The sequence below is a fragment of the Antechinus flavipes genome, chromosome 3 (assembly GCF_016432865.1).
Source record: "Antechinus flavipes isolate AdamAnt ecotype Samford, QLD, Australia chromosome 3, AdamAnt_v2, whole genome shotgun sequence".
Classification (NCBI taxonomy): Eukaryota; Metazoa; Chordata; class Mammalia; order Dasyuromorphia; family Dasyuridae; genus Antechinus; species Antechinus flavipes.
This window is the reverse complement of record NC_067400.1, coordinates 466,090,910-466,116,868: the sequence shown is the minus strand read 5'-3', so window position 1 is coordinate 466,116,868 and position 25,959 is coordinate 466,090,910. Positions and strand designations below refer to the sequence as shown.

At 31.2% G+C, this 25,959-nt stretch overlaps 1 protein-coding gene across 3 annotated transcripts in view; it reads left to right on the top strand.

Annotated features, from left to right (window-relative positions):
- Positions 1-24,280, top strand: part of ZMYM2 (zinc finger MYM-type containing 2) — a 78,051-nt gene extending 53,771 nt beyond the window's left edge. For 2 of the 3 annotated variants that reach the window (XM_051986610.1, XM_051986607.1), the window contains 13 exons: positions 4,558-4,723; positions 6,291-6,325; positions 7,443-7,572; positions 8,393-8,508; positions 10,305-10,476; positions 12,944-13,072; positions 13,899-13,993; positions 15,253-15,421; positions 15,622-15,773; positions 16,817-16,931; positions 17,968-18,219; positions 18,566-18,686; positions 19,748-24,280. In XM_051986610.1, the coding sequence (XP_051842570.1) occupies positions 4,558-4,723; positions 6,291-6,325; positions 7,443-7,572; positions 8,393-8,508; positions 10,305-10,476; positions 12,944-13,072; positions 13,899-13,993; positions 15,253-15,421; positions 15,622-15,773; positions 16,817-16,931; positions 17,968-18,219; positions 18,566-18,686; positions 19,748-19,940 (1,845 nt within the window). In that variant the 3' untranslated portion in view covers positions 19,941-24,280. The remainder of the gene's footprint in view (positions 1-4,557; positions 4,724-6,290; positions 6,326-7,442; positions 7,573-8,392; positions 8,509-10,304; positions 10,477-12,943; positions 13,073-13,898; positions 13,994-15,252; positions 15,422-15,621; positions 15,774-16,816; positions 16,932-17,967; positions 18,220-18,565; positions 18,687-19,747) is intronic. The other variant, XM_051986609.1, reaches the window with a different exon arrangement.
- The last annotated feature ends 1,679 nt before the right edge of the window (positions 24,281-25,959 follow it).

The following is a 25,959-nucleotide window of genomic DNA, read 5'->3' as shown; positions in this document are numbered from 1 at the left end:
TTTGTATTTATTGATCACTGAGGTATGAGACTAAAGTAGCAAGTCATCTGACAAGGGTCAGCAAAATAAACCAAAAAAAAAAAAAATGGTAACACAGTCAGCTATGTGCTGACTGATTTAAAAGAGCTAAAGATGATTTATTTTAGCCATCTCAGAGGAGGTTATCAATAGGCAGTGTAGAAAGAGGATTTTTTGTTATTGCTCTGTGTGCTTTTTTGTTTTTGTTTTTTGTTGAGCCATTATTTTTGAGTGAAAAAAATACATTTATTTGAGTCTCTTTAATGCAGTTTCTTTCAAGGATTTTTTTTTTTTAATCGACAAAATATTATTGTTATTTTACTCCAGCTTCTTAAGGTTTCCACAAAAATTTCTTAATGAACTCTAAGTAACCATACCCATAGTGTTATCTTAATTTATTTGGGAGTTAAATCAATCCAGGCTACATCAGCAATAAACTATACTAGTCTATACCCAAATTTTAAGAATAGATATGGTGTAGCCTTATCTTGTACTGTATGGCATAAATGGCAAGACTTAATGGGCAGTCTTTTAAAATTTTCACATGCGTGGTCTCTATGCCCTGGATCATATTGTATTTTTTAAATGATCTGATTTCTCTCTGGCATATTAGAACTTAACAGAGTTAAAACTAAGGCAACTTGCCTTCAGTTTTTCACAGTGTACTTGTGAAAAATTACATTGTGATTAGAATCAAAACTGACATTCAGTTAGTCAGATATTGAAACAGCTTTAATGACCTTTTGCTTACATGTATGCCTGGACAGACAATATCCTCCACCTCTTTTTCAAAATAAATATTTCTTGGTATCTTGGCACACAGTTATTTGTGGATGATCATTTTGCCTTTATCTAGAATATTTTTCCAATTGTCATCTTCCATTTTCCCTCTCCCCTTTTTCCCCTCTACCTCCTTCTCTACATCTAGCAGTTCAAACAATTGGTATAGATTGCTATAAAGGTCTCCATTCTTAAAAAGTCTACTGTTTCTATGAGCTGTCCCTAATCTTTTTTTTTTTTTTTTTTTCTTTAGACTAGTCTGAAAAGTTTTTATGGAAACCAGACGTATTTTTATTCTTGCCACTGGAGTTTTCTCAGTTTTAAAAAGCATGTGACCACATTAAATATTTCTTTAATACAGGGCCCTTTAAAAAAAAAAAATTAAGCTGCCTTCTTAGAAAATCTAATATGACAAGTGTTTTTTGGCATGTATTTTATCATCTCTCTAAACCTGTTATGTGTAAGATTTTATATATTCTTTATTTTTGAAAGCATCTTATAAATACAGTCACTCAGCTGCAAAATATTCTATTTTATTATCAGTCCTTGACAGTATGCAAAGTTAGACACTCTTCTGGTAGTCTCATTTTTCAGTCAAAAGAATAATTGGAAATTAATAAAAGCTTTCTAGCAAAAGATTTGTGAAAATCTCTTTACATTTAAAAAATTTTAACACACATTCCTCTCTCATTCCCTGTGATAATTTTAAGTTGAGATTTGATTACTGCTATAGAATTCAGAGCAGGAACCATCTTGACATAACAAAAAAGTTAATAAGAATTTAGTTAGTATTGTTCAAGTTTGGAATGAACTACCTCCTGAAGTGGGATGTTTCCTGTTATTGGCCATGTTCAAGCAGAGACTGGATCAACATCAATCCAGAAATATACCTGAAAGGATTCCTGCAATGAATGGGAAGATGGTCTTTAAAAGTTACTTTTAAAATTATATTTTGTCTATCATTTCTATCCTGTCCATGCCTAATAACTAAGCAGGCAAGGTTTATCTAATTGAGGACAAATACCATTTTTTACTACAGAAAATAACAAATTGTTATTCTGCTAGAATGGTCAAAGTCAGGCCCGGGAATGAAGGCAAGTGGTCAGAATTTTAAAATAATTATATTGCCCAATGAATATTCAGTTGTATTATGGTTGAATTTAAGTAGTGATTTTCAAACTCTGTTCTTTGGAATGTTAGGAATCCCTGAGTTTTTTTTTTTTTTCTCCTGAGGCAATTGGGGGTAAGTGGCTTGCCCAGAATCACACAATAGGAAGTGTTAAGTGGCTGAATCCAGATTTGAACTCAGTTCTGACTTCAGGGCTGGTGCACTATGCACTGTTCCATCTAGCTGCCTCAGGGATCCCCTAAATCTTAAATACCTTGAAAAATGGAATTATATAGGAGGTAATGTATGTTTAATTCTTGAAAAAAAATTGGTGACTCTTATTCTAAACAGATTTTGGGGTATATGGGACACACTGATTTTTGTTTTGTTTTGTTTTAGTATCTGCTAATTCAGAAAACACTTTGGAATACAACTGAACTTTAAGTTCTGAGCTTTGTTTTTTTGTTATATACATTCATCATTGAGTAAATTATCCCTACCCAATGGGGTAGGGATAGGGGAATGTTTGAAAAGAAAGGATTGCAATGGTAATTACTCTTTGCAGTGCTCTGAAAATACATGTCTCTGTGATTGGGTATTTGGGGGGGTTTATATATTTTTAATGATTATTCAATTCTCAGTGCAAATTATGGAAATCAGTAATTATAAAATGAAAGATTATGATTTTTCAGTGTTCACATGTAATTAAACTAGTCGGGCCTTCCCCACTGCCCTCCCCTCCCTTTAATACCCCTTTTCTAGATTACTAATTTATATTATATACTCAGAGCTAGATAGTCACATACTGTCTTAATAGTTTTCTAGTATATCTGTAGCCTATTGAATGATTTAAGGCTTGCAGAGAATAAAACAGGTATAGAAATGAACCTTTAAAGAGAAATATCATTGAAATAATCAGATCATTAATAATAATGTAGAAAAGAATTTCCTCTTTTTATGATGTTCTGACCCATTGTAGATTAGGTGAAGTTATTTTTCTGTATTTAGGTGTTAATACTTTAGTGTAAGATAGAGCAGTTGAAATTAGTTTTTTGCCAGTTTCATTTCTAGTTAAGTATTCAGAAAATATTATCTAATCTATGGTTAGTATTAAAATATCTGCGTTAATATGTCTAAATATTAATGTTATTCTTTGAATTTTAAATGTGGCTAATGGCTTGTAGGTAGCAGTATAATTCTGGTCTCAGAAATTTGCTGATGAGAAGTGACATTACCATCACTGGTATTCATAATTGATACTGAGAATCATTTATTCAACCTTTATTTAGCAGGGGAAAAACCTGTCCTGGAGAAAAAAAAGATCCTGTGTTCTAATCTTTGGGTATGTCTGTTACATAAGACTTTAAGAACATAACAGTCAACATTCTTGAACAGAAATTTAAAGTTGTAGCTTTTCTAAGATCTCTCTAGCCATAAATTAAGCAAATAAAAACTATACTAATTCTTTAATTGTTTGGGGTCATGAGGAAAAATCAGCCAGGATATACCTTTAGCTACAAAAAAATCTTGAAAAATCTTTTAAGTATATGAGCACAGATGTCTTGCAGTTATTCAATCTTTCCTGCAGTTAGGTGGATGATTTTTAAAAATTACATAGCATTTTATATTTGCAAAAAGTTACTTTAGAAACATTTAATAGGAACTGAATTTGAAATTCAACCTTTCTCTCTTCTATGTCTGCCCTCTTATAGAGACCTTAAGGGATAGTGAAAATGGACAAAAGATGGAGAAAAACAGGCATGAAATAGGCTAAAAACTAAAAAAGGAAAAATCCTTAAATAGTTTTCACATTAATGAACTACTGTTTGTATATTTTTCTAATAGCACAATAATTTTCTTGTTTTTATTGTGAATTACCCTTTTTTCTCTCTGGAAATATTTAGAATAGTACCTAGCTACATCTTGATTTAAGGGATATAGGCTGACCTTTTCCCAAACAGTTTAATACTTAAAAAATTTTAACCTCAAAGCATTAATCGATGCTATTCTGTTTAAGACAAATAGTTGTCTTGCATTGGTGTTTTAAGTCAAAGCCTTTTGCAGTGGCCTTTTTTTAAAAAAATGATTGTTAAAATCCTTATATACACTCTATTTTTACTCAACATATGTTGAGTTTTGCAAAGGAAATCTTTTATTATACAATCAAATATCATTTTGTTCGGCTTTTAATGGTTTTTGACTGGTATATTTACATGTGACTTCAGTTTTGCACTTGGCTGCAACTTAAGAATATCTAGCTGGGCTTAAAACTTTATCCACAAAACTTGATATTGATTTTATAATTCGGGTTAATAAAAACACATTAAAATTTGATCAAAATTTATGTTTTGGTCTTTCTGACCATTGGTAAGTAATAAAAGATTATTGAAAATTTAATGAACCAGTCTTTTTTCGCTTAAGGAAGAAAAATTTTTAGACTGTTAAGTTGCATATGTGCACAGAATAATTTGGGGCATAATTTTTTTTATTAGCAAAGATTTTATTTGTAAAAATATCATTTGGATTTGAATTCCATTGTTGATGAGTAAAGTTAATTTAAGAAATCTTTTAATTTGCCTGTATGTACTATTGGATTTTTTCTTTGAGAGACCTCTTATTTAAAATATCTGAAACTTTCCTTTTATATTAAGGCTGCAAGGTGTGACTGTTGTAAATCCCAAGGAACTCTTAAAGAACGTGTGCAGTGGCGTGGGGAAATGAAGCATTTCTGTGATCAGCACTGCTTACTGCGTTTTTACTGTCAGCAGAATGAACCTAACATGGCAACCCAAAAAGGACCTGAAAACTTACATTATGGTATGTAGTGCCTCTGGTAGTAACTTGGAAAATCTCTGCCAAGTTTTCAAGTTTCTCCATTTAAAAACTAAGTAGTATTTCATTTCTTGTAATTTTGAGGACAAAGTTAAATATAGCTTAGAGTAGAAGGATCTATTTTTGTCTACAGGCTATTTCCTTTTGTACTTCAAATGGACTTTGGCGGGTTCAAGATGCTTGACATTTTAAAAAAGCTTTGTTATCTGAAATTAGGTATATCATTGAATGGCACTGGTATTTCTTGAAAATAGTATAAAATATCTTAACACTTAAAACTATTTCCAGTTGTTATTGACTATGCATATTTTTATTTCCAGCTTTAAATGAGAATGTTGTTTTGCTGAACTTTTAATATGTCTTGTAGTATTTCTGAATTTGTGTGTGGTTAGGTGGTACCTAGTTTATAGATTCTGAAGAATTAAATACAGATCTCCAAAGCCATGTTAATATCCAGTTATAGATATCAGTTTAATTTAAATTGGTTATTTGCTAATAAAATAATTAGCATTTATGTGGTGGCTTAAGTCTTTACAAAGCATTTTATAAATATGTCATTTGATCCTCAGAGCTCTGGGAGGTAGGTGAACTTTGGAAAATTGAGGCATATATTAAATGATGAGTCCAGGATAACACAATAAATGTCTGTGACTAGATTTGAACTCAGATTTTCCTGACTCCAGGTCTAGAAAACAAATCACTTTATCACTTGACTAGCTGCTTCATTATCTTTTATCATCCCATGTTTCAAAATCTCAGGGCATGTGGAATTAGGGAATTACTACCTAAGAAAGCATCTGAGGTAAAAACTGTTTTGAAATTTTAACTTCATGAAAGAAGCTAATTTTTTATATTTGTTTTAAAATACATCTAGAAGCACCTTGGAATCATGTCTTGTGTACAGAAGACACATAATTGCAGAAAGGAAAATCCATTTTTGATGAGACAAGCTAAATTCTCCTTTTATGATTTATTCAACAAACCTATTTCATTATCTATTTGCAGAGATATTATGCCAGAGAAGCTCTATTTTTATCATAAAACTTTGGCTAATTGATATCATTTACATTTTAAGTATTAACAGAACTTTAGAACTTTATCTTGAAATGACTTTTAAAATTCACTAAAACTTCATAAAAATAATTGAGAGGGATATTGGGTTGAATATTCAGAGGGATAGTGGGTTGAATTTGGGAGTAAGATCTGGGCTCCAATCACCCTTCGAATACTTAATGTTTTGTGTAAGAATGTAAAACTACTTGAATGTAGTGATTTTTGTGTTTTCATTTTTATCTCCTCAGTACTGAACATTATGCCTCGCCCATTATGAGTTTAATAATTTGATTGATAAATGGTGTTATGATAGTAAAAGTCACTTTATCTCTGATTCTCTGGCAACTTTGGATCCTATAAATTTCAGAAGAGTTGAGTTTAATGTTCTGGGAGGCAGTTATCATACCAACAGCATTACAGGTCTTATTGATATAACATTAATTTGAAAGATTTATGGAATGAAATGAAGTTGTCTTATTTTCATTCTGTTTATATTTAGACCAGGGTTGTCAGACTCCTCGGACAAAAGTGACGGTAAGTTTGTTAAATGTATGTTATTTTTCACTTTATTTTAATTTATTTTTCTTCTTGTTCTAAATATAACATATGCCAAATAGAATGGGAAATTGCATATACAGAGAACAGAAATAGGATGATACAAGAAATTTAAGGTATCTGTTCTGTATGGCTTATTCTTGAGACACACAGAATGTGCATGTGTGAGATACACACAAGATCAACCTGCCACTTTAAAATTTATCCTTTTTACCTTTTTTCCTGTTTTCTCTCTCTCTCTCTCTCTCTTTCTCTCTCTTCATTTATTTATTTATTTTTGGCTGAGGCAATTGGGGTTAAGTGACTTGCCCAGGATCACACAGCTTGGAAGTGTTAAGTGTCTGAGGTTAGGTTTAAACTTAGGTCCCCTTGACTTCAGGGCTGGTGCTCTATCCACTGTATCAGCTAGCTGCCCCCACATTGCATTTCTTTATTTCAGAGATTTATCATAATGCTACAATGGAATTTAGAATTATTGCTTTATGTGAGGCAGACAGGGCAGGAAAAGGGTAGTTTTGTAAGAGGCAGTAAGCCTTTCTAGCCTACTTTTGTTATTCTGTTGGTTGTGAACTGTTTCTAGGCTCTTAGCTTCCCCTATCCCTTGGAGTGTGCCATGATTGTAGTTTGATTTACCCTATTTCTTGAAACTGTACTTCATAACATGGAAGTAATTTTTTTTATTTAGAATTTCTTATTTTTGTAAATTAATGCTTTGCAGTTAATCCAGTAGAAGGAGCTAGTATATCATATTCACATTTTAGCTGTTCAGAAAGGATTTTTCTTTTAAAAAGCATTTTTTGAATTAAAAGATTTTTGTACTCTTAAGATGTGCTCAACTCTTGACATTATCAAAACGCAGTATTCTTGTATTCACATGTTCTGATAAATTCCAGGTCATGTTTTATTTGTTTTTCCAAAATATACTGATGTATATATTCATAAAATTTGCATGTAGTATTATTTGGTTGCATTTGTTACATGCTAGACAAAACAAACATTAATAACATCATAACTTCAAAATATAAACTGACTTAAAACTTTGAAAATATGCAAACTCTATAGCTTAAGAAATCAACTCTTTCTGTTTTTATCTTAGAGTTCAGCACCACCTCCTTCCCCAACGCCTAATAAAGAGATGAAGAACAAAGCAGTGCTTTGTAAACCTTTGACAATGACAAAAGCCACATATTGTAAACCTCACATGCAAACAAAATCTTGTCAGACAGGTAAGTTTTTTAAAATATTTAATTATACATTTCATTAATGATAGATTTTAAATGGAAGAGATCTATTTCTAAAACTAGTTGAGTTTGTGTTGTCAATTCTTGGGAAGTACTATTATGCTTCAGTGTAACAAACATTTTAAATAATGGAAATGAAAAATTGGAATTTTCTGAAAAAATACATGGTCATGAGTTGGAGAAATGGAAAAAAATACTAGTAACTGCTTTCTTGTTAGAATTGTACAAGAGTGATCATTTCCTTTTGTTATTTTAGAAATAAAGTTTGTGATTATATATATTTTATTTTTTAAGTCTTATTAAAATTTCAATTTTCTCATTCCTTAAAATGAATTCAATAAACAGAAGAAAGAAATTTTTATTAATATAAATTATAATATTGTCAGCAAATATTCTCTATAAAACCCTTACTTTCATTCACTTTTAATCTGTTGATCATTGTATGGGTTTTATTTTAATTCAATCAAACATTTTGTTTAGTATTTTAATAAGTTCCTTTCTTTGTTTTTCTGTTTTGGGGAAGAGAGTGTTATGAATGCCTAAAATATTCATATATTTTATGAATATAAAAATGATATATTTTTGCATATATCAGAAGTATCACTTTTTCTACATTAGGAATATTAAAGCTTCAAGATGATATAATTCTTAATGATTTTTGTAAGCCATGTTTTTCCCATAGTAGAGTTTCTAATTGGTGTTTACTCCTATTTGAATGTCATTGTTAACTGAATTCATTTGGCTCTTACCAGTTAACATAAGTAATATTTAATATCATTGCCTATTTGTTTTTATTGGCTTTTAGAAGACAATTGGAAGACAGAATATGTTCCGGTTCCTATACCTGTACCTGTGTATATTCCTGTACCCATGCATATGTATAGTCAGAACATTCCTGTTCCTACTGCTGTTCCTGTTCCAGTAAGTTAAGTCTTTGAAATCTATCAGATTTTTTTGTAAATATGACACTGATTTGATTAAGTACAGTTAGGTTGTTAAAGTAGGCAGAGGAATGTTCCATTTTAAAAATCTGATGTATATGTCTTTCATAATTTGATATAAATGATAATTTCTTTTTAGAAGTGTTCATAATATGTTTTGGACATTTAATTATTAATAAAAGTAGTCTTAATTTCATAAATCATAAATATTAGTTCTCTGATTTTATTTCCAGAAAGACATAGAGTAGAATTTTTTGTGTGTGCTTAACTTTTAATTCATTGCTTTGAGGCATATTATGCCTCTAGTTTGACCTATGTTTTTATTGCAGCTTTTTATTCTCTACCTTAGCCAGTGTATCCCCTCCACCTTCTAGAGAACCATCTCTTGCATTCTTTTTTTTTTTTTTTTTTTTTTTAACTGAGTAATTGGGGTTAAGTAATTTGCCCAGGGTCACACAGCTAGGCAGTGTTAAGTGTCTGAGGTCACATTTGAACTCAGGTTCTCCTGACTTCAGGACTGGTGCTCCATCCACTGCACCACCTAGCTGACCCAAGAACCATCTCTTATAAGGGGAAAAACATTCATCAAAAAATTACTTAGGTAGTAGTGCAATTATATAGTGTTTTCATACTTGTCCCCTCAATATACAAAGGAGGAGTATGGCATGGTGCCACTTCATGTTTTACTTTAATCCAAGTTTTTTTCATTATAATTTATTTGGCAACAGTTTTTTAAACTATATTTATTGTTAATGTGATTAGTCATCTGATTCCACTTCACTTTGCAGTGAGTTCAAAGAAGTAACCAAAGCTGATCCTTTATCTATAGACGTCTACACAAGTTGAATGTTAGTACTGTAGAATGAAAATTAGCTTATGGTTTCTTTATACATATTTTCAGAATTTTCCAGTGTTTTTGATCAGTGTTGCTAAAATTTTTTAATCCCTTCTTTTGGTCTCTATTTTTTTAAAAATAATTTTTATTATTTGGGAAGGCTTTGGGAGAGGGGAAGAAACATATTGGGGGAAATGTTGATAAGTTTAAAAAAGACATCAATAAATTAAAAAAAAAAAAAAAAGACCCAATATAATGAATAGAGAGAAGCATGGGAAAACATCTCAGTATTTAAACAATTGCTTTTTTCCTGATATTTATTGAATAAATCATCTCTCATTTCAAACCATGCCATTCCATTTTTTTCCCCCCCAAATTTTAAACAAGTATTTTAATGTTTGTTTGGAATTCTGTTCGTGTTATGTGATACAGATCTAAGCTCTTTGGGCTTTGTCTTTCCTCTTTTCCCATATTGTTTTTTAGTTTTCCCAACAGTTTTTAAATTTAATTCACTTCCCCTAATGTTCTAATATTTAGATTTAGATTTTTATCTGTTATCTGCCATATCTGAATGAGTTAAACATGTTTTAAACTTAGTTATTTCTTTGTAAATCACTTTTAATTGTTGCTCATTATATTGTTGTCAGTGTTCTGCTGCTGTCACTGAGCCTCTGAATAATTCAGTTTCCCCAAATCCTCTTTTTTTCCTAATTTTTTCTAGATGCTTGAAAAGCATTTTTATTTTACCTGGAAAAGACTAGCAAATAAAAAACAGATGTTCTTTTCAAAGTTATGTACCTTATAATGTGCTTAACATAATAAAAGTGAATTAGGTATCAAAATCATTTGTAATACATTTATTACAAAATATTACAAAATAAAAAATATTGGCATCTATTAGCAGTTGTTTTTTGGTAACAGTAGATATTTTGGTTTATTAGGTGCCAGTACCTATATTTTTGCCTACTCCACCGGAGAGTAATGAAAAAATTCCTGTAGTATCTGAAGAATTAAAGAATAAAGTATGTTCCGATCCCCTTGGTGGTGAGCTTCTTACAATGACAACAGATATAATAGCTGAAGAAGAAAAAACAGAAGCTACTGATATTAACAGTGAGTACAATAGTAAAAAGTGTGTGTATTGTATAAGCCATTTTATTCAAACTTGTTTTTTAGTTGCATTTACCATTTGTAACCCCATTTAGGATTTTCTTGGCAGAAGTAATGGAGTGGTTTCTATATCCTTCTCCTTATTTTACAGATGAGAAAACTCAGGCAAACAGTGTTAAATGACTTGCCCAGGGTCATACAGCTAGTATATATTTCCTAACTTCAGGTCTGTCATTCTGTTCATTGCTCCATCTAATTGCCCTTACTGAAACATAGATGCTCCAAAATAATCCTGATAATTTAAATGTTGTTATTCTCTCCATTTCCTATCCTCCCCCCTTCACACAAACATTTTTTCTTCATCACAGATTTTTATTTTTCTTCACATATTTACTAGTATTCTCTGTTGGTAATAGCTTTCCTCTTCCAAATAATGTTCATGATAATGAAATTGTGTTACAAGATTTAGCATTTTTATTTTAACAGAATTTGTTCTGTGGAGGTGTACATCTGCATTATTAATGATAGTAGAAGGAAAGCAGTGACATCCATAATTCAGTAGGTGATTGCCAGCATAATATTATATATAATTAAATATTAAGTTAATGGTAAAGGTAGCACAAATTAATTTGAGACATTTCCCTTAAATCTTTTACCAATTCCTCATTGTCGTTTCTTAAAAGTCTATTACTTAGGAAGGCTTGGAGTGCCAGCTCAGCATTTGTTGTCTTAAATTACATTCTAACTAAATTAGGAGATGCTCATGATCAAAAAACGGGCCACTAGATGCTAATACTTTGGCCATGGCAACCCATAAATGCTATCCATAAAGGTTCAGAAAGACTGTTCTGTGTTAATAATCAAGGATCTTTGGAAGTTGCTAGCACTTAAAACAGGGAAATGAGATGATGACTGCAGCAATAGTGTTTTTTAGGCTTAACAGTGTATGGACATTAATTTTGTACATGAAGCATTCATTCTACTTCACCATACTGCCTCTTAATCATAACTGATTAAGACTTAAAATCCTCATTAAAACTTTCTGAGCCTTCAGATTTTTGTGTTGGTTTTACAATAAACAATTTTGGTGCCATAATTCAAGAAGAATGTAAAGTCATGTAGTCCATAGGTATACTTGAATTTGTGGATTTCCTAAAGCCTTTAAAAGAGCTTTTGAATTTATTTGTATATAAAAGATGATTGTACATATAGTTTATGCTGTCCTCATGAAATGATGAGTAGCATATTCCAACTGAAATTCAAATTGTTAGTAGAGTTGTGTTAAATCATTATACACAAAGAACATTCAATTTTCCTCAAACTTAACAGATTCACAACCTTGTTAGTTTTTTGTCCTCTTAATAGTATTTTGTTTTTCCAATTAAATTTAAAGATAGTTTAACATTCATTGTAGGATTTATGTACATTAGAGTTTTTATTCTTCCAGAGTGTTCTGGCAGTGTTTTGTTTGATGTTGAATAACTTAGGCCATAATTTGTGTGTTATGCACAAGTGCTTTCTAAGGACTCTTGACCATATTGTTAGTGATGCATATCTAGGTGGATAAGAAATAAATTTAGGTAACTTATAAAACACTACATGTGTTATTAAGAAACCTTGAAAGTAGTGGGAAATATATATCCTATGGTCATCTTGTACATCTGAATTCATGCATGGAGAGTGGAGCAGAGGATCAAAAATATGTTTATTGTTATGCTGGGTTTATAGAGGGATTATGGTAGACAGGCCTCAAATAGTGTTTTTACCCATAGTTCTTCACATATTGAGTAGAAGCTTGAAGTTTGTGTGCAATGAAGAATGTACTAAATTCTTATTCCATGTAAAAATGAGGGACACTAACGAAGAAAAGAAATATAAGGCTATATTGGAGGTAGTTTTAAGTACATTGGGCTGATTACATGCCAGGGTGATAGACAAAAGATGGCCCATATATTGTTGATTTGTAGTCTCTGGATTCAATGATTTAATTTAGCCATTTCGATAACAATATTAATAATGAATATAAGATAATTGATTCTGTTATTCATTAAGGGCATTTATGCTTCCATTAACTGGAACGTGAATTAACATGTTTTAATTTAGCATGTTTTTGAATAAATACTAGTCAGTATTTTTAGAATTCTCTAAACAGTAAGGCTATATTATTATTTCATCATTAATTGTTGTAAGAAATTGAGTAGATTGAAGTTTAAAGAATTTAGATTTAGTAAGATTTTTGTTTATGAAAATGTAAGTTTAATATTTTTTAGACAATTGACTGTTTTCATTCTTTCTGGAATTTTCCATGAGAATTTGTCAAATTTATTCTTTTTCTTTTAATGTATAATGTGGTTTGTTAAATGCCTTCCCTCAATTTTTTGTTTTCCAAAATTGAATAGAATTGGGGTTTCATAATGATGTGTTTTGTGTCAGTATTTTTCCATGTATAATATTTCTAAACTTATTTCAGGTGTAATTATTGAAACAGATGTAATAGTAGATACAGATGCCATGAAGAATTCTGACACAGAAACACAAGCAAATATGCCAGACGTTCCATATGAACCAGACCTCGACATTGAAATTGATTTTCCTAGAGGTACTGAACTATCATTATATATTTTCATTAAGGATTTTATTTTTGTTTTTATAATTTTTCATTCACATAAAACTGTAGCATCACTCCCTTTGTTGCCTTGTTCCCTTACTTAGCTGGGATGGCACAGAACTTGCAAAAAGGCCACATAGAACATTAGTTTGCTAACAATAACAATTGGTTAACCTGAGTAATCATGAATATCCAGGAAACACATAAGTAGGTTGTCAACCACAATCATAGCATAGTAGTTGTAAATTAGTGGCAATTGAACAGGTAGTTTCTTTCACGCTTTTTGGCAAGTCAAGATGCTATATTTATATTCAAGGAGAAAAGATTAGTACCTAAGAAGTTGTCCTAGAATCTATAGAAGTATTATCCAGTTAAAAAATGAAATGAGATAATGAAAATATTCATGTTGTTGTTAATTCTTTCTCAGAAGTTTTGACTTTTGACTTTAAAGCATAGGGTGAATTTTATAGTTTTGAGCAGTAGCTTTATTTTGAGCTGTGTTGTTAATGTCTTCTTATCTTTCAGAACTCATGACAGTTTTCCTTACATTATTCTTTTTAAATAATTTTCTAAAATTTCTATATTTTCTATGTATTTCATGAGGGAATTTTCTTTAATTCTAGTTTTTGCATTTGGTTATAAAAGAGCAGATCATAGTGCTTTTTTTGTACCTCTCTTCTAGACAGTGTAAAATGAAAATACATCCTTAACCGGCATTGGGTTTTCAGTCTTCCTTAATCCCATTCTTCTTGTAATTCTGGAATTTTTTAAGACCCTTTGAGTTTTTATTTGAAAATAACTCAGTCTGCTTTTTTAGCTGCAGAAGAGCTTGACATGGAAAATGAATTTCTATTACCACCTGTCTTTGGAGAAGAATATGAGGAGCAGCCACGACCTCGATCTAAAAAGAAGGTATAAAATGCCCTCTTTCTGCTTCATTGTCCTTTTTTGGCCCTTGAGAATCACTATTAAGAATGGTTTTAATATACTCTTCAGATAAGGAGAAAAATAATCTTTTATATTTTCTTCCTTTAAGCTTTTGAAAATCTTCTCTTCTTCCCCCTCTCCCCCTCACCCCTACTCCCTCCCGCCTCCCTTTCTAGCAATTGGGATTAAGTGACTTAGTGCTCAGGGTCACACACAGCTAGCAAGTATTATGTGTCTGAGGCAGGATTTGAATTCAGATCCTCCTAACTTTAAGGCTGGTGCTCTATCCACTGCACCATCTAGTTGCCCCTTGAAAATCTTTTTTAAGAGGTGTTATATCTAGGTTATTTTGAAATTACAAGGAACCTTTTTACCTAGTTCTGTGACTTTGACAAGTAAATTATTTTACTTATTCTCATAATATACTGAAATTAAGTAGTAGCTCAAAAAAAGATAATTTCTTTGAACAAGGTGGTTTATGAATGTAATATCTTATCTTTTTGCCCCATTTCCCCACCAGGATTTGTGGTTATACAGATTTAAGTTAGGCAGTTCAGGAGTGTCATTGAAAAATGTTATTGTCAATTTTCTAGATTTATGTTTTTTGAGGTTTATCACATCCATTATAAGTCATTGAAACTGTAATTTTGGTAATTTCAAAAATATTAATCGTTGTTTAGAAGGAGCCTAGTTGTACATACTTAATGATCTCAAACAGTAGCTTTTTCAATTTCCTTTCTTTTTTGGTGCACAATTTGCATGGGTTCAATTAAAGCTACTTGTAAAAAAAAAATTTCATCCTACATTAACTTCATTATTGGAGGCAAACCTACCTAAATTCATGTTATATTTTCTCAGAGAAGTTTTAGAAAGGTGATATTGTTGATGTAATATATTGGTAATGTTTTAGTGTATCTCTCCTCATGAGATAATTCCATATGAGAAAGAAAAGAGAAGGGAAAACAGTTCCCAAAACTAATGAAAATGTCATTTCTTATTTTTCTATAGCATTTCATAGTTACATACTTTAGTGGATGGGTGAGGAGTATGTTTCTTGTAGTAAATATATTTTGTTTGGGACAAAACCTGATCATAATTTCATTGCATTCAGCAAAATGTGAAAGCTTTACTTAACAATTTGAAGATTCTTTCTAAGTGTGGTGATTTATGTTACATGCAAAAGAATTCACATTTTAAAAAAAGTTAAAAAAAAAAAAGATTTTACAATGATGGATTATTAACAGGGAGCAAAAAGAAAAGCTGTATCAGGATACCAGTCTCATGATGATAGTTCTGATAATTCGGAATGCAGCTTTCCTTTCAAATATACATATGGTGTGAATGCATGGAAACACTGGGTCAAAACTCGACAACTTGATGAAGATCTACTGGTATCGGATGAACTAAAATCCAGTAAGTATTTTGATTGTTTCCTTTGAATTTTGTCTTTTGAACTGAACGTTTAATAGATATTTGTATACTTTGAGGTGGAGAGGGAAGACACCCACTCAAAAAGAAGTCTTTATGAATTAGATTGAATCTTAATGGGTTTGATTATGATCTTCAATTGTACTCATAAATTATTATCATTATCATTTTTTTTTTTTTTTTAGCTAAGTCAGTAAAGTTAAAAGAGGATCTACTATCTCACACTACAGCTGAACTTAATTATGGGTTGGCCCATTTTGTCAATGAAATTCGAAGGCCAAATGGAGAGAATTATGCACCTGACAGCATCTATTATCTTTGCCTTGGCATTCAAGAGGTTAGTAATATAGTAGCCTCAACATAGAACACCTGAAAGCTAACTTTGATGTTAACTTCTATGAATATTACTAGTGTAGTTTTGTTAACTAAGCTAAGAAAACATCTTTTCTTCCTTCCTCCCTCCCTCCCTTCCCTCCTTTTTCCTTCCTTCCTTTCTATCTCTCTGTCTGTCTGTCTCTCCTCTCCCCCCCCCCCCCCCCCCCTTCCTTTCCCCGTGTTTTTATAGCAAGAGTGGAGAGGTGGGGTGAGAAATATGATTTGGAATTATATAATCAGGGAATCATTTCCAAGTAGAAAGCTAACCCATGACTCATTTAATTCTTTGCACTATTCAAATGAAGGAATTGATAAGAAACTATTAGTCTGGGCTCATGATTGGGGCTTTTCATAGCTTTTACTCTATACTTATATTTTTATTAACAACTTTCACTCTTACAACTTGCTGTGTTACATTTCTCAAAAAAATATAAACTTTGTATACTGTTATGCTGTAAAATTAAAATAATGGATTAGGCTTAAGAAGGGGAAAAAGAGACTGCTTTCTCAATTAATGACAGTTATCCTGGATGTATTTTTCATATCTTTAATCAGTACTACATATTTCCTTATAACCTTTTTCTGATCCATTTCTAATAATCTGAAATTTAAAACTGGTATCTTGCTAGTGGGAAGATTATTTTGCAGTTCTCTGTGATTTAACTTTTTCACATCATTGGCAATTCATGATTTATTTGGAGTCATTAAGTACTTGTCATTTTCTGCCAAAATCATTCAAAGGTTTTCTTTTTTTATATAGGGTAGGGGAAGAGTGGAGGAACAAGTATTTCTTAGACACTTAGTGTATTCCAGAATAGTACATCACAGATATGTCATTTAATTTACATGTCAGGTAGTGAATAAAAGAAACTTTTTTTTTGTTTTGGCTTATTTTGTTAGAGAAGTAAAAGCTCTGTTAATTATTTCTTGATATTCCTAATAAGCTGTTTTGATTCCAGTAAAATTAATTCTTTTTTTTTTTTTTTTCTTTTTTAAAATTTGTAGTACTTGTGTGGTAGTAATCGAAAAGACAACATATTTATTGATCCAGGTTACCAGACATTTGAACAAGAATTAAGTAAAATTCTTAGAAGTTGGCAACCAAGTATACTTCCAGATGGTAATATTCTTTATGTTATGAATATTTTCCCTAATATCTTGTGTGCTTATTTAAAATAATAGATATTAAGTGTTTAATTATATGTAGTTTAAAGATTATAAATAAAGAATACTATGATAGATGAAGGTGTTGGTAATTTTTCTTAAGAGAAAATCCATAAATTATTTCTAATCATACAGCAGAAATGTTTTTTGTATTTTAAAAAGTGATTATTCTGCTGATCCTTTTCTAAATTGGATATGAATATTATCTTTATGATTTAAGGAATGAAGCCCATATTTTGATTCTGCTTTCTTTCTCTTTCTCTTTTTTTCTTTCTTATAAAATTTTTTTTTTTTTTAAATGATGCTATCATTTCCCCATCACTCGCTCTTTTTGCATATAGATTTCCTTTGGTGTAACAAAAACAATTAAGATTACCAAACAATACATAGTCTAGGGCTATTACTTGTATGCCATATTCCTTCACCTGTACTACTAGCTCTCTGCTGAGAGAGAGCAGGCGTTATTTCACATCAGTGTTCAAGGCATGAGATTGAGATTGTTCATTGCCTTCTACTGTCTTTTCTTTTATTTCGCTTTATCCTAGGTTTTTCTTTCTATCCATATTTATCATTTTATAGTTCATTAATTATGTCACAAATGTACCCCAGTTTGTTTATCCATTTTTGTAATTGATGGAAAATGTCCAATTCCCATATTTCACGTCCCCCACCACTTTTTCATTTTCTTTTAATGAAACAGGGAGCGCAGTAAGAGGGTATTGTACAGAGCATAAAAATGGCCATCTTTTATCTATTTGTGTAATTTTAAGTTAACCTGACATTTCAGGTAGGAATTTTTTTGGTCAGTTTAATTTAAGAACATCCCTGGAACTTCTTGGTATTTACTTCATGATTGATACATCTTAGAAACATGATATGGGGTTGGGAAAGGATAGAAGATTGATTTATATTTCTTAAGATCATATCTATATCTTTTCTATGTAGTCTCTATCTCTATTGTCTACTGCCTTTAATACTTATTCTTTTTTAAGGATCAATTTTTTCTCGTGTTGAAGAAGATTATCTCTGGAGGATTAAACAGCTAGGATCACACTCTCCAGTAGCTCTTCTGAACACACTGTTCTACTTTAACACTAAATATTTTGGCCTTAAAACAGTGGAGCAACATTTAAGGCTGTCCTTTGGCACCGTATTTAGGCAGTGGAAAAAAAATTCTGTTACAATGGAAAACAAAGCATGTCTTCGATATCAAGTGTCTTCCTTGTGTGGAGCTGATAGTGAAGGTAGAGTAGCCAATTTTCATTTTGGAACTGTTTCAGCAGGGTTGTCCCTACTTTGTCTAAGTGATAGACCCCATTCATAATATGCCAAGAATTCAAGGATTATGTTTATTTTTTAATAAAACTTAAGCAATTCATAGCCTTCTTTTCTTTAAAAATATTTTTAGTATGGTGGCTACCAGTTTTAGCTACATGGTGGTTTTTATTTTGAATACCCATGAGTTTCCATAGACTATAATTTTAGTTGTTTCTAATCTCTGTTGTAGTTTAGAATGACAAAAGTACCATTACTTTATGTTAATGAGCTTAAGAAGTTTTTTTTCTACTGTTTTTTTTTTTTTTTTTTAAGATAAAATTACTACTGGAAAAAGAAAACATGAAGATGATGAGCCAGTATTTGAACAAATTGAAAACACAGCCAATCCTTCTAGATGTCCTGTAAAAATGTTTGAATGCTACCTATCAAAAAGGTAAATAGTTGTGCATAATAATATATATTTGGTCTATATGTAGTGAACTGTCTTAAATAGTGAGATTTAGTCTTTACAATTCCAGAAGCTATTAGATTTTTTCTTATTTTTAATTAGTTTTGCTCCCTTTTACTCTTTTCTCCTTAGGTTCTCAATTCATTCATATTTTTTTAGATCCTTTTAATTAGACCATAGTTAAGTGATAATTTTGGAGTCCAAATAAAACCTTAAGAAAATTCTACAAATTATTAGAATATTTATTAATATCTATCATCCTTTCCACATTTGAACTTCTATGATACCAGTCTTTCCAAAACTATTTTGAAAAGACCAAAGTGGGAATCAAGCAGTAATAAGATTTTAAGCAGTTTAACTTGGAAAAAAGAGTGATGCATACAGTGACTTGTTATACCTACTTTTCTTTAATGACCTGCATTTTTTCCATTCTCAGGCCAAAGAAATACTGTCTTTTATTCCTTTTTGCTTTTACTTATAAAATTAGACCCCATAGGCACCTTTTTCTATAGTGGGCAATTCCATTGTATAAAAATTTTATCCTAGAAGTTCCCTTTTTAGTTTGAAAGTAAGCTTCTATTTTTATTTTTTTGTAGGAATAATACTACAGATGGTGATTAGGTAACTAGGCCAACCCCTAAATGTATAATTGAAAATGTAGTCAAACCATATTAATAGTTGATAGTTTTATAAGTATAGTGGCAGGAAGAGTCCCTGGCAACCAGAGCAATAACAGTTGTCTTCCAGTAGCTGTTTATATATAGGGGACTTCCCATTTAAAAATATTTCTATTGTTGCATGGTTTTAATGTAAACCATATGCTTGTCTCATGTACTTTTCAAAACAATGCTAGAATAATAATTTCTTCATCACAGAACTTTAAAAAGCTATTGCAAATGTTCTGAGGTTAATGAATCTTTTGGTCTCTAATGGGAAAAGAGAATATTGTAAAGAAATATGTTTATTACATGAGAATGATCTCTCTCTCTCTCCTGTCTGTCTGTCTGTCTGTCTGTCCATGTCTCCCCCCCTTCCCTCCTTAATAGTCCACAGAATCTTAATCAAAGAACGGATGTTTTTTATTTGCAACCAGAGTGTTCAAGTTCAACAGATAGTCCTGTCTGGTATTCTTCTACTTCACTGGACCGAAATACATTGGAAAATATGCTTGTACGGGTTCTTTTAGTAAAAGATATTTATGATAAAGACAATTATGAACTGGATGAAGACACGGATTAAAATAAACTTTTCAGAAGCAGTTGGGATAAAAACAGCATTAGATAGTTGTGCTGCTAGATCTTTATTATGGAAAACATTTCAAGTTTACTCCTTCTGTTTTGAGTTTTGTAGCAGTATACCCACACTGGGTATTACCATGTAAATAATATGTGAGTGAAAGTTGCCATTATTCTATGTAGTGGTTTTAGAATACTTAACAAACACATTCAAATTCATTTTTTTTTATTATTTATTTGATTAGGTATGTTTGTAACTTTTTACATTACAAAATATGAATGAGAATGTGCCATGTGTAATTTCTTTTCTTGTAGTAAGAAATATCCATATTGCACAACTCCACTGTCACCACGCTTCCTTTGAAGGGGGGCTCTTTTACTGGGTTCTTAACCCAATGGCTGTGTATGGGTTAGCACTACTAAAGTTTAGAACTTGCAGTGTCTTTCAGAATTTTTAAATAAACTGTAAACTAATAGGTTTTTTTTTTTTTTTTTTTTTTTTTTTTTTTTTTTTTTTTTTTTTTAGTTTTTGAAGCCTTACAAGGTTATGTAGAGAGATTCCATCTTATGTACCAAAAATAGACAAAAGAATGCTGTCAATATTGGTGTACTGTAATGTGAATCTATACTGGTGAAAACAACTCTTGTTCCCCTCATTAAAACCTTAGTGTCCTTTCCTCATTTGTGACTTTCTGCATCGCCCCAATAAATAAAGTAAATATAAAGAATGACTATAAGTTTAAAGCACATCCTCATCAAGACATTTACTTTGTAAAAATGTCTGATGAAATTGCTATAACTGTCTTCTGTTTTCACTAGCCAGCCATAAGTACCCGAATATCCTTAGCATTCTATTGTAGGGTTATCTTTTTTGCCTATAGTAAATGGACCACACAATGCAGTATTACCTGAAACAGTCTGAAACTTGATCCATTTTTCTCTTGAGTTCATTTGTCTGCACCCAAAAATAACTGATGAAATGTTATAATGGATGGAATTAATTTTAGCAATACAACTCCAGAAACAGTAGTTACTGAAAGTTGAATTCATGTAAATAAGATGGTCTCACATTTTTACTGCAAAAATTTCCAGTGTGGTAATTCTGATACTTTGCTTTCTTGTTAGTACGACTCATTAATGTTTAGTGTTCAAATATTATTAGAAAACAAGGAAAGAAAGGAATAAGGTTTATCTCAGTGGGAATCGTAACTGCTGTTAGATTGTCTTTTAAAATTCAGATTACTTCTTATAGAAGATTGCATTAAAAGGCTTTGTACTTCTGCTTAGCAATTTATACTTTTAAGACTCTTTCTTTGAAAAGAAAGAAGTTCATTTTAAATTGTACTTTTCCAGGATACAAAGAAAAATGCTAGCCACAGATCATCAGTAAGAACATAATGGCTAACTTTGTAGCATGTGTGTAGTAATCTTTTCTTTATAATTATTGAAACATCATGATAACTATTATTGTGATTGCTGGGAAAATCAAGCTTATTCTCCTCAGTGCCCAAGAAATTGCTACATATTCCTAGGATATTCTGTCCTTTTTTTGTCAAAAAAAATATTTAGTACACCTTAAAAAAATATTCATCATTTAGAAAAAGTTCATAATGATAATATGCTCAGGCAATAATTATTTGAATTGTTTTGGGTATATGGTTTATAATATTCCATGTCCTTGAAATTTTTAGTAAGTCAATAACTTTTCTATTCCTTAATATATTTTATATTTGTTAATTAAAAAAAAATCAGGTTGCTAGTAGCAACTTTTGATACTGCTTATCTAAAATAAAAACTATTGCTACTTTTCCATTTACCTGAGTAAGCAGTTATAATGTAAAAAAATGATTGTTTCAATCTTTTCCCATTTTTTCTGAAGACTAATCATAATCAGGCTCTTTCTAAAGCTTATGCTTTAGCTACATATTGATGACATTAGGAAATGGTTGATATAAATACTCTTATTCCACATAATGGTGCTAATAATCTATCAAGGGCAATAATGTTTTTTCCAAATGTCATCTAACATGTAGTTACCAAAATAGAAATAATTGACATAACAGTGAATAAGAAGGCTCAGCTTTAATTACTATTTACATTAATCTTTTTTGTTACACAATTTTAATAATGATCCAAAATATCAGTTTTCTGAAAGGAACTGGCAATAGTAATTCAACCTTGACACAATTCAATTTAAATCTAAACTTTATTTTAGCTCAGCAATTCTGATTATTTACTAAAATTAGTTAATTTTAATATGTAATTTTTATAATCTGAAGTTCTTCCCAATCACATTTCCATTCCTTCCTGGATTGTTGTTTATGTAATTACAGATGCCAGTGAGGACATGGAAGTTCTCTATTGTTCCTTGGTGATTTCTGAATCTAGTATCTGGTAAACATGATTTTGCATTATCTTAACTATGCTGGACTGTGAGAGCTGCTGGGTTTTCTTTTGAGGTGGGTGGGTAGGATGCTTAGCTTGTTCACAGAGTATATTTTGCCATCATTGAACACAAGTTATTATTTCCACATTAAGTAAAATGGTTTCCATAGATAATTGAGTCTCCATAACTCATTCCTTTAGGGCTTTTTTTTTTTTTCTTTAAAAAAAAAAAACTTTTTAGAAAGCAGGTAAAGATACTAAAAGGATTTGATTAGGTAAGAAGTTTAATATCTTACTAATAATACTCAATATTTTAAAAGTTTTTTTTTCTGTAAGTTGCAAGAACCCGTTTATGGTTTTCTTTTTATTAAAGTCGTTGCTAATTTATATGGTGTTTTACATGTTGAAATTCTGGAATGGGAAGAAGGTACATATTGTACTATACATTTGGATGTTGTCAGTATTTTCCTGGCAGTTACTGGGATTTGATTTTTTAAAGTTTATTTATAACATTTAAAAAATAAATAGAAGAGTTGTCCCCAAAGTGAGAAATTTTAGGTTATTTTATTGTACTGGGCCTAATTTATTTCAATTTTTTTTAATTGTTTAAAACTATTGCAGGCATTTATTAACATTTTTTTTAATCTATTGTACAAATATGTAAGTTATTCTTGGTTCCAGTAAGTCAGCATTGCCCATAAGGCTTTCCTATTGTCCTTCAAGTATATAGAAAACTTAAATGATTTTTTTCAGTACTTAAGTATTAATTTCTCTCCCTTATTGACAATTTCTTCTCCTATTTCCTAGATTACTGTTTCTATTTTCCCTCTTCCCCTTTGACTATGTTCTCTTGCTTTCAATGAAGACCTATCTGTAGGGAGGGAGAAGTGAAATTTTACTAGTATTAAACTTCTCATTTTTTTTCTTTAGCTTCACTTAATGACTCTTTTTTTCCCCTTAAGCTCTGTTTGTTCTTCCTATCTTTATAAATCACCAGTACACAGAGAAATTCAATGTTTTCTAGATTTCCTCAGCTTCTTGTTAAATATGTCCCTTCATACACATAAATATTCTAATGTTGACCATAGCTTAAACATATTAAAATCTACCTCTCAAATTCAGAAACACACTTATATTGGCTGATTGTAATATCTTAAAATTGGAGGGTAGGGATGTAGTATTGGAAAAAACCTACCTTCTGTTTCCTTTACCTGGACAATTGAGTAGCCCAACTCATACTCCTTACATTTAGTTAGCAGTCATAAACGTCCAGGAAACAAATCGTTCTGGCCATATAAATTGTGTCCTGAAGATCTCAGTATAAGAACATTAGTAGTCTTAACTTAAATTCTAAAGTGATTCATGAAATCAGTCTGTGAGGGTAAACTGACCAAAGAAAATGTTTAAAATGCAGATGATAAGATAAAGATAGGCCCAAGGGAAGCATCAATATGTTATAATAATATTTAGCAGATTTTTGCCCTGAGAAAATATCCTTGGATTTATATTCAAGCAAACTTCAATTTCTTCTCATTATAGATGATGGAAAGTTTAAACATGTTAAATCTTAAACATAGAGCTGATTGACTTTTTTTTTTTTTTGGTTGGGTTAAATCAAGTTGATTCATGACATTTTAATTTATGGTCACTTCCACTGGAAGGTATCCATTATTTGACTTAATCTTTTGATGTGTTTTGTGAACCTGTACTTATGATTTTGTTCCTTCATAACAAATAACTTTAATCCTTAAAGTTTCTACATAAATTTAGTTTTCTTGGAAGATTAGAAATATGTTTTCTAAAATAGCAGAAACATTTTCATTCTCTCATAAATGTATAGGATCTAATTCTGAAGGACCTATACAGGTATCCTTAAAATACAAATAAATTTAATACATGAAAACTCATTAGCAGTTATTATGTCAATAAGTGTTTATTAAACCTAATCTGTCCCCAGTATCTTGCTAGTGTTTTGTGTATTAAAAGAAACAAAAACGTAGCTCTTACATGTTATCACGTGTTAATCTTGTCTGTTAAAGAAGAGTGATAGAGAAAGAGAAGTGAAATGTTACTGTGGAGTAGATAAGGGAAAAAAATGGAACCTGGGAACTATTTTGCACATTAGAATTTAGCAAGTTTAAATCCACATCACCCTCATAGCTGCTGCTAAAAATGCTATTATGCTCTTAATTACAGTCTCACAACAGATCGTCTGGTTCTAATAGTGGTGCTAATTGGATTTGGTCCAATAGGTCATGGAAGGGGACACAAAGCATTTCTGATTCCAAAAGTCAGGCCAAATGTCTATAACCCAAAGTGGTGGTTCTTGAGGTCATAGGGATGCTGTTTTGTTGAAATGTCCCAAAATGAATATGGTAGAGCAATTTCTTAGTACTGTCTGTAAAATGCAAGCCTAGCATTAGGCACTTAGTTTAAACATTATGCTGCTAGGCCCCCATCCTTTTTTCTAACGCACCCAGAACAATTCAACTAATTCCATAAAAGAAATTATTTCTGTTGGAAATTTTCATTTTGCAAATGGGAAATTGTAGGGGTGGATGGGAGGATGTTTTCAGTGCAAGAGCTTTGGATAACTTTTCAGGGGCCCTTTGTAAATAAAGGAATAGCTGATAAGAGTGTTCAGTTCTCATCAGTGGATTGTACCTCTATATTTGTAGTTCTACATGGAAGCCACTAGGTGGCAATGGACTCCAACATGCTATATAGTTTGAAAATTGTGGGATCACAGGATAATGTATTTGAATTTGGAATGATTTCAAATGTCTTAATTCGCTTCCATCCTTTCACAGGAAATGGATGTATAGTGGGGTGATTTGCCTAATTTCATGCAAATGTAAAGAAGCAGAATTTGAACCAAGGTTTTCTGAACCAGTGCCTTTTCTACCACACTCTCAGAGCTCTCATTTTCATTATGTTGGCAGAAAGTATATGCTTTCCATCCTAGTTACTGATATTTAGAAGTCTTAATAAATTGGCATTGCTGATGTTTGCCTTCCAAAAAAATAAGACTTATTCACAATTTGTGTTTAAAAACTACTAGGTTACTGAGGACCCTTGAATAATGTACATACTAGCAAAGCTGCGAAGGCCAATTGTATTAACGGAATAGAAAAGAATGCTTTTTCTTTGATACGGGCAATAATTTTATAGATGGGTATCCTGGTTTTGGAGTCCTCAATAACCTGAATCATTGATACTTCCTTACTTTATCCCTTCTTTTTTTTCTCTAATTGTTAAGGAACCTTTTGTCTAGAAATTACCACAAGTAGAAAATGATTAATGAAAGTTTGTGCATTATTTCAATGGTGCCCCCAAATATACCAAAAAAAACTTTTGAAATTTAAAGTCCAAAAAAACCCCCCAATTTATAAGCATGGTAATTGTTGCTTGTAACATGCTTGTTACATGCTTGTTACATGATGCTTGGATGTCTCTAGTCCCTTTCTGGGTATATGAGGAAATGTTTGTTAGTTTCTTATCGCTACAATATGACTAATACATTTCATTTTTCTATCTGTTTAGCGTTTCACTCTGTCCTTCCAGGCTTCCCTTTGTGAAGTGTTGGAAGATTATGGACTTAAGATTCAGTGCTCATGGATTGAGAATTCACTGATGCA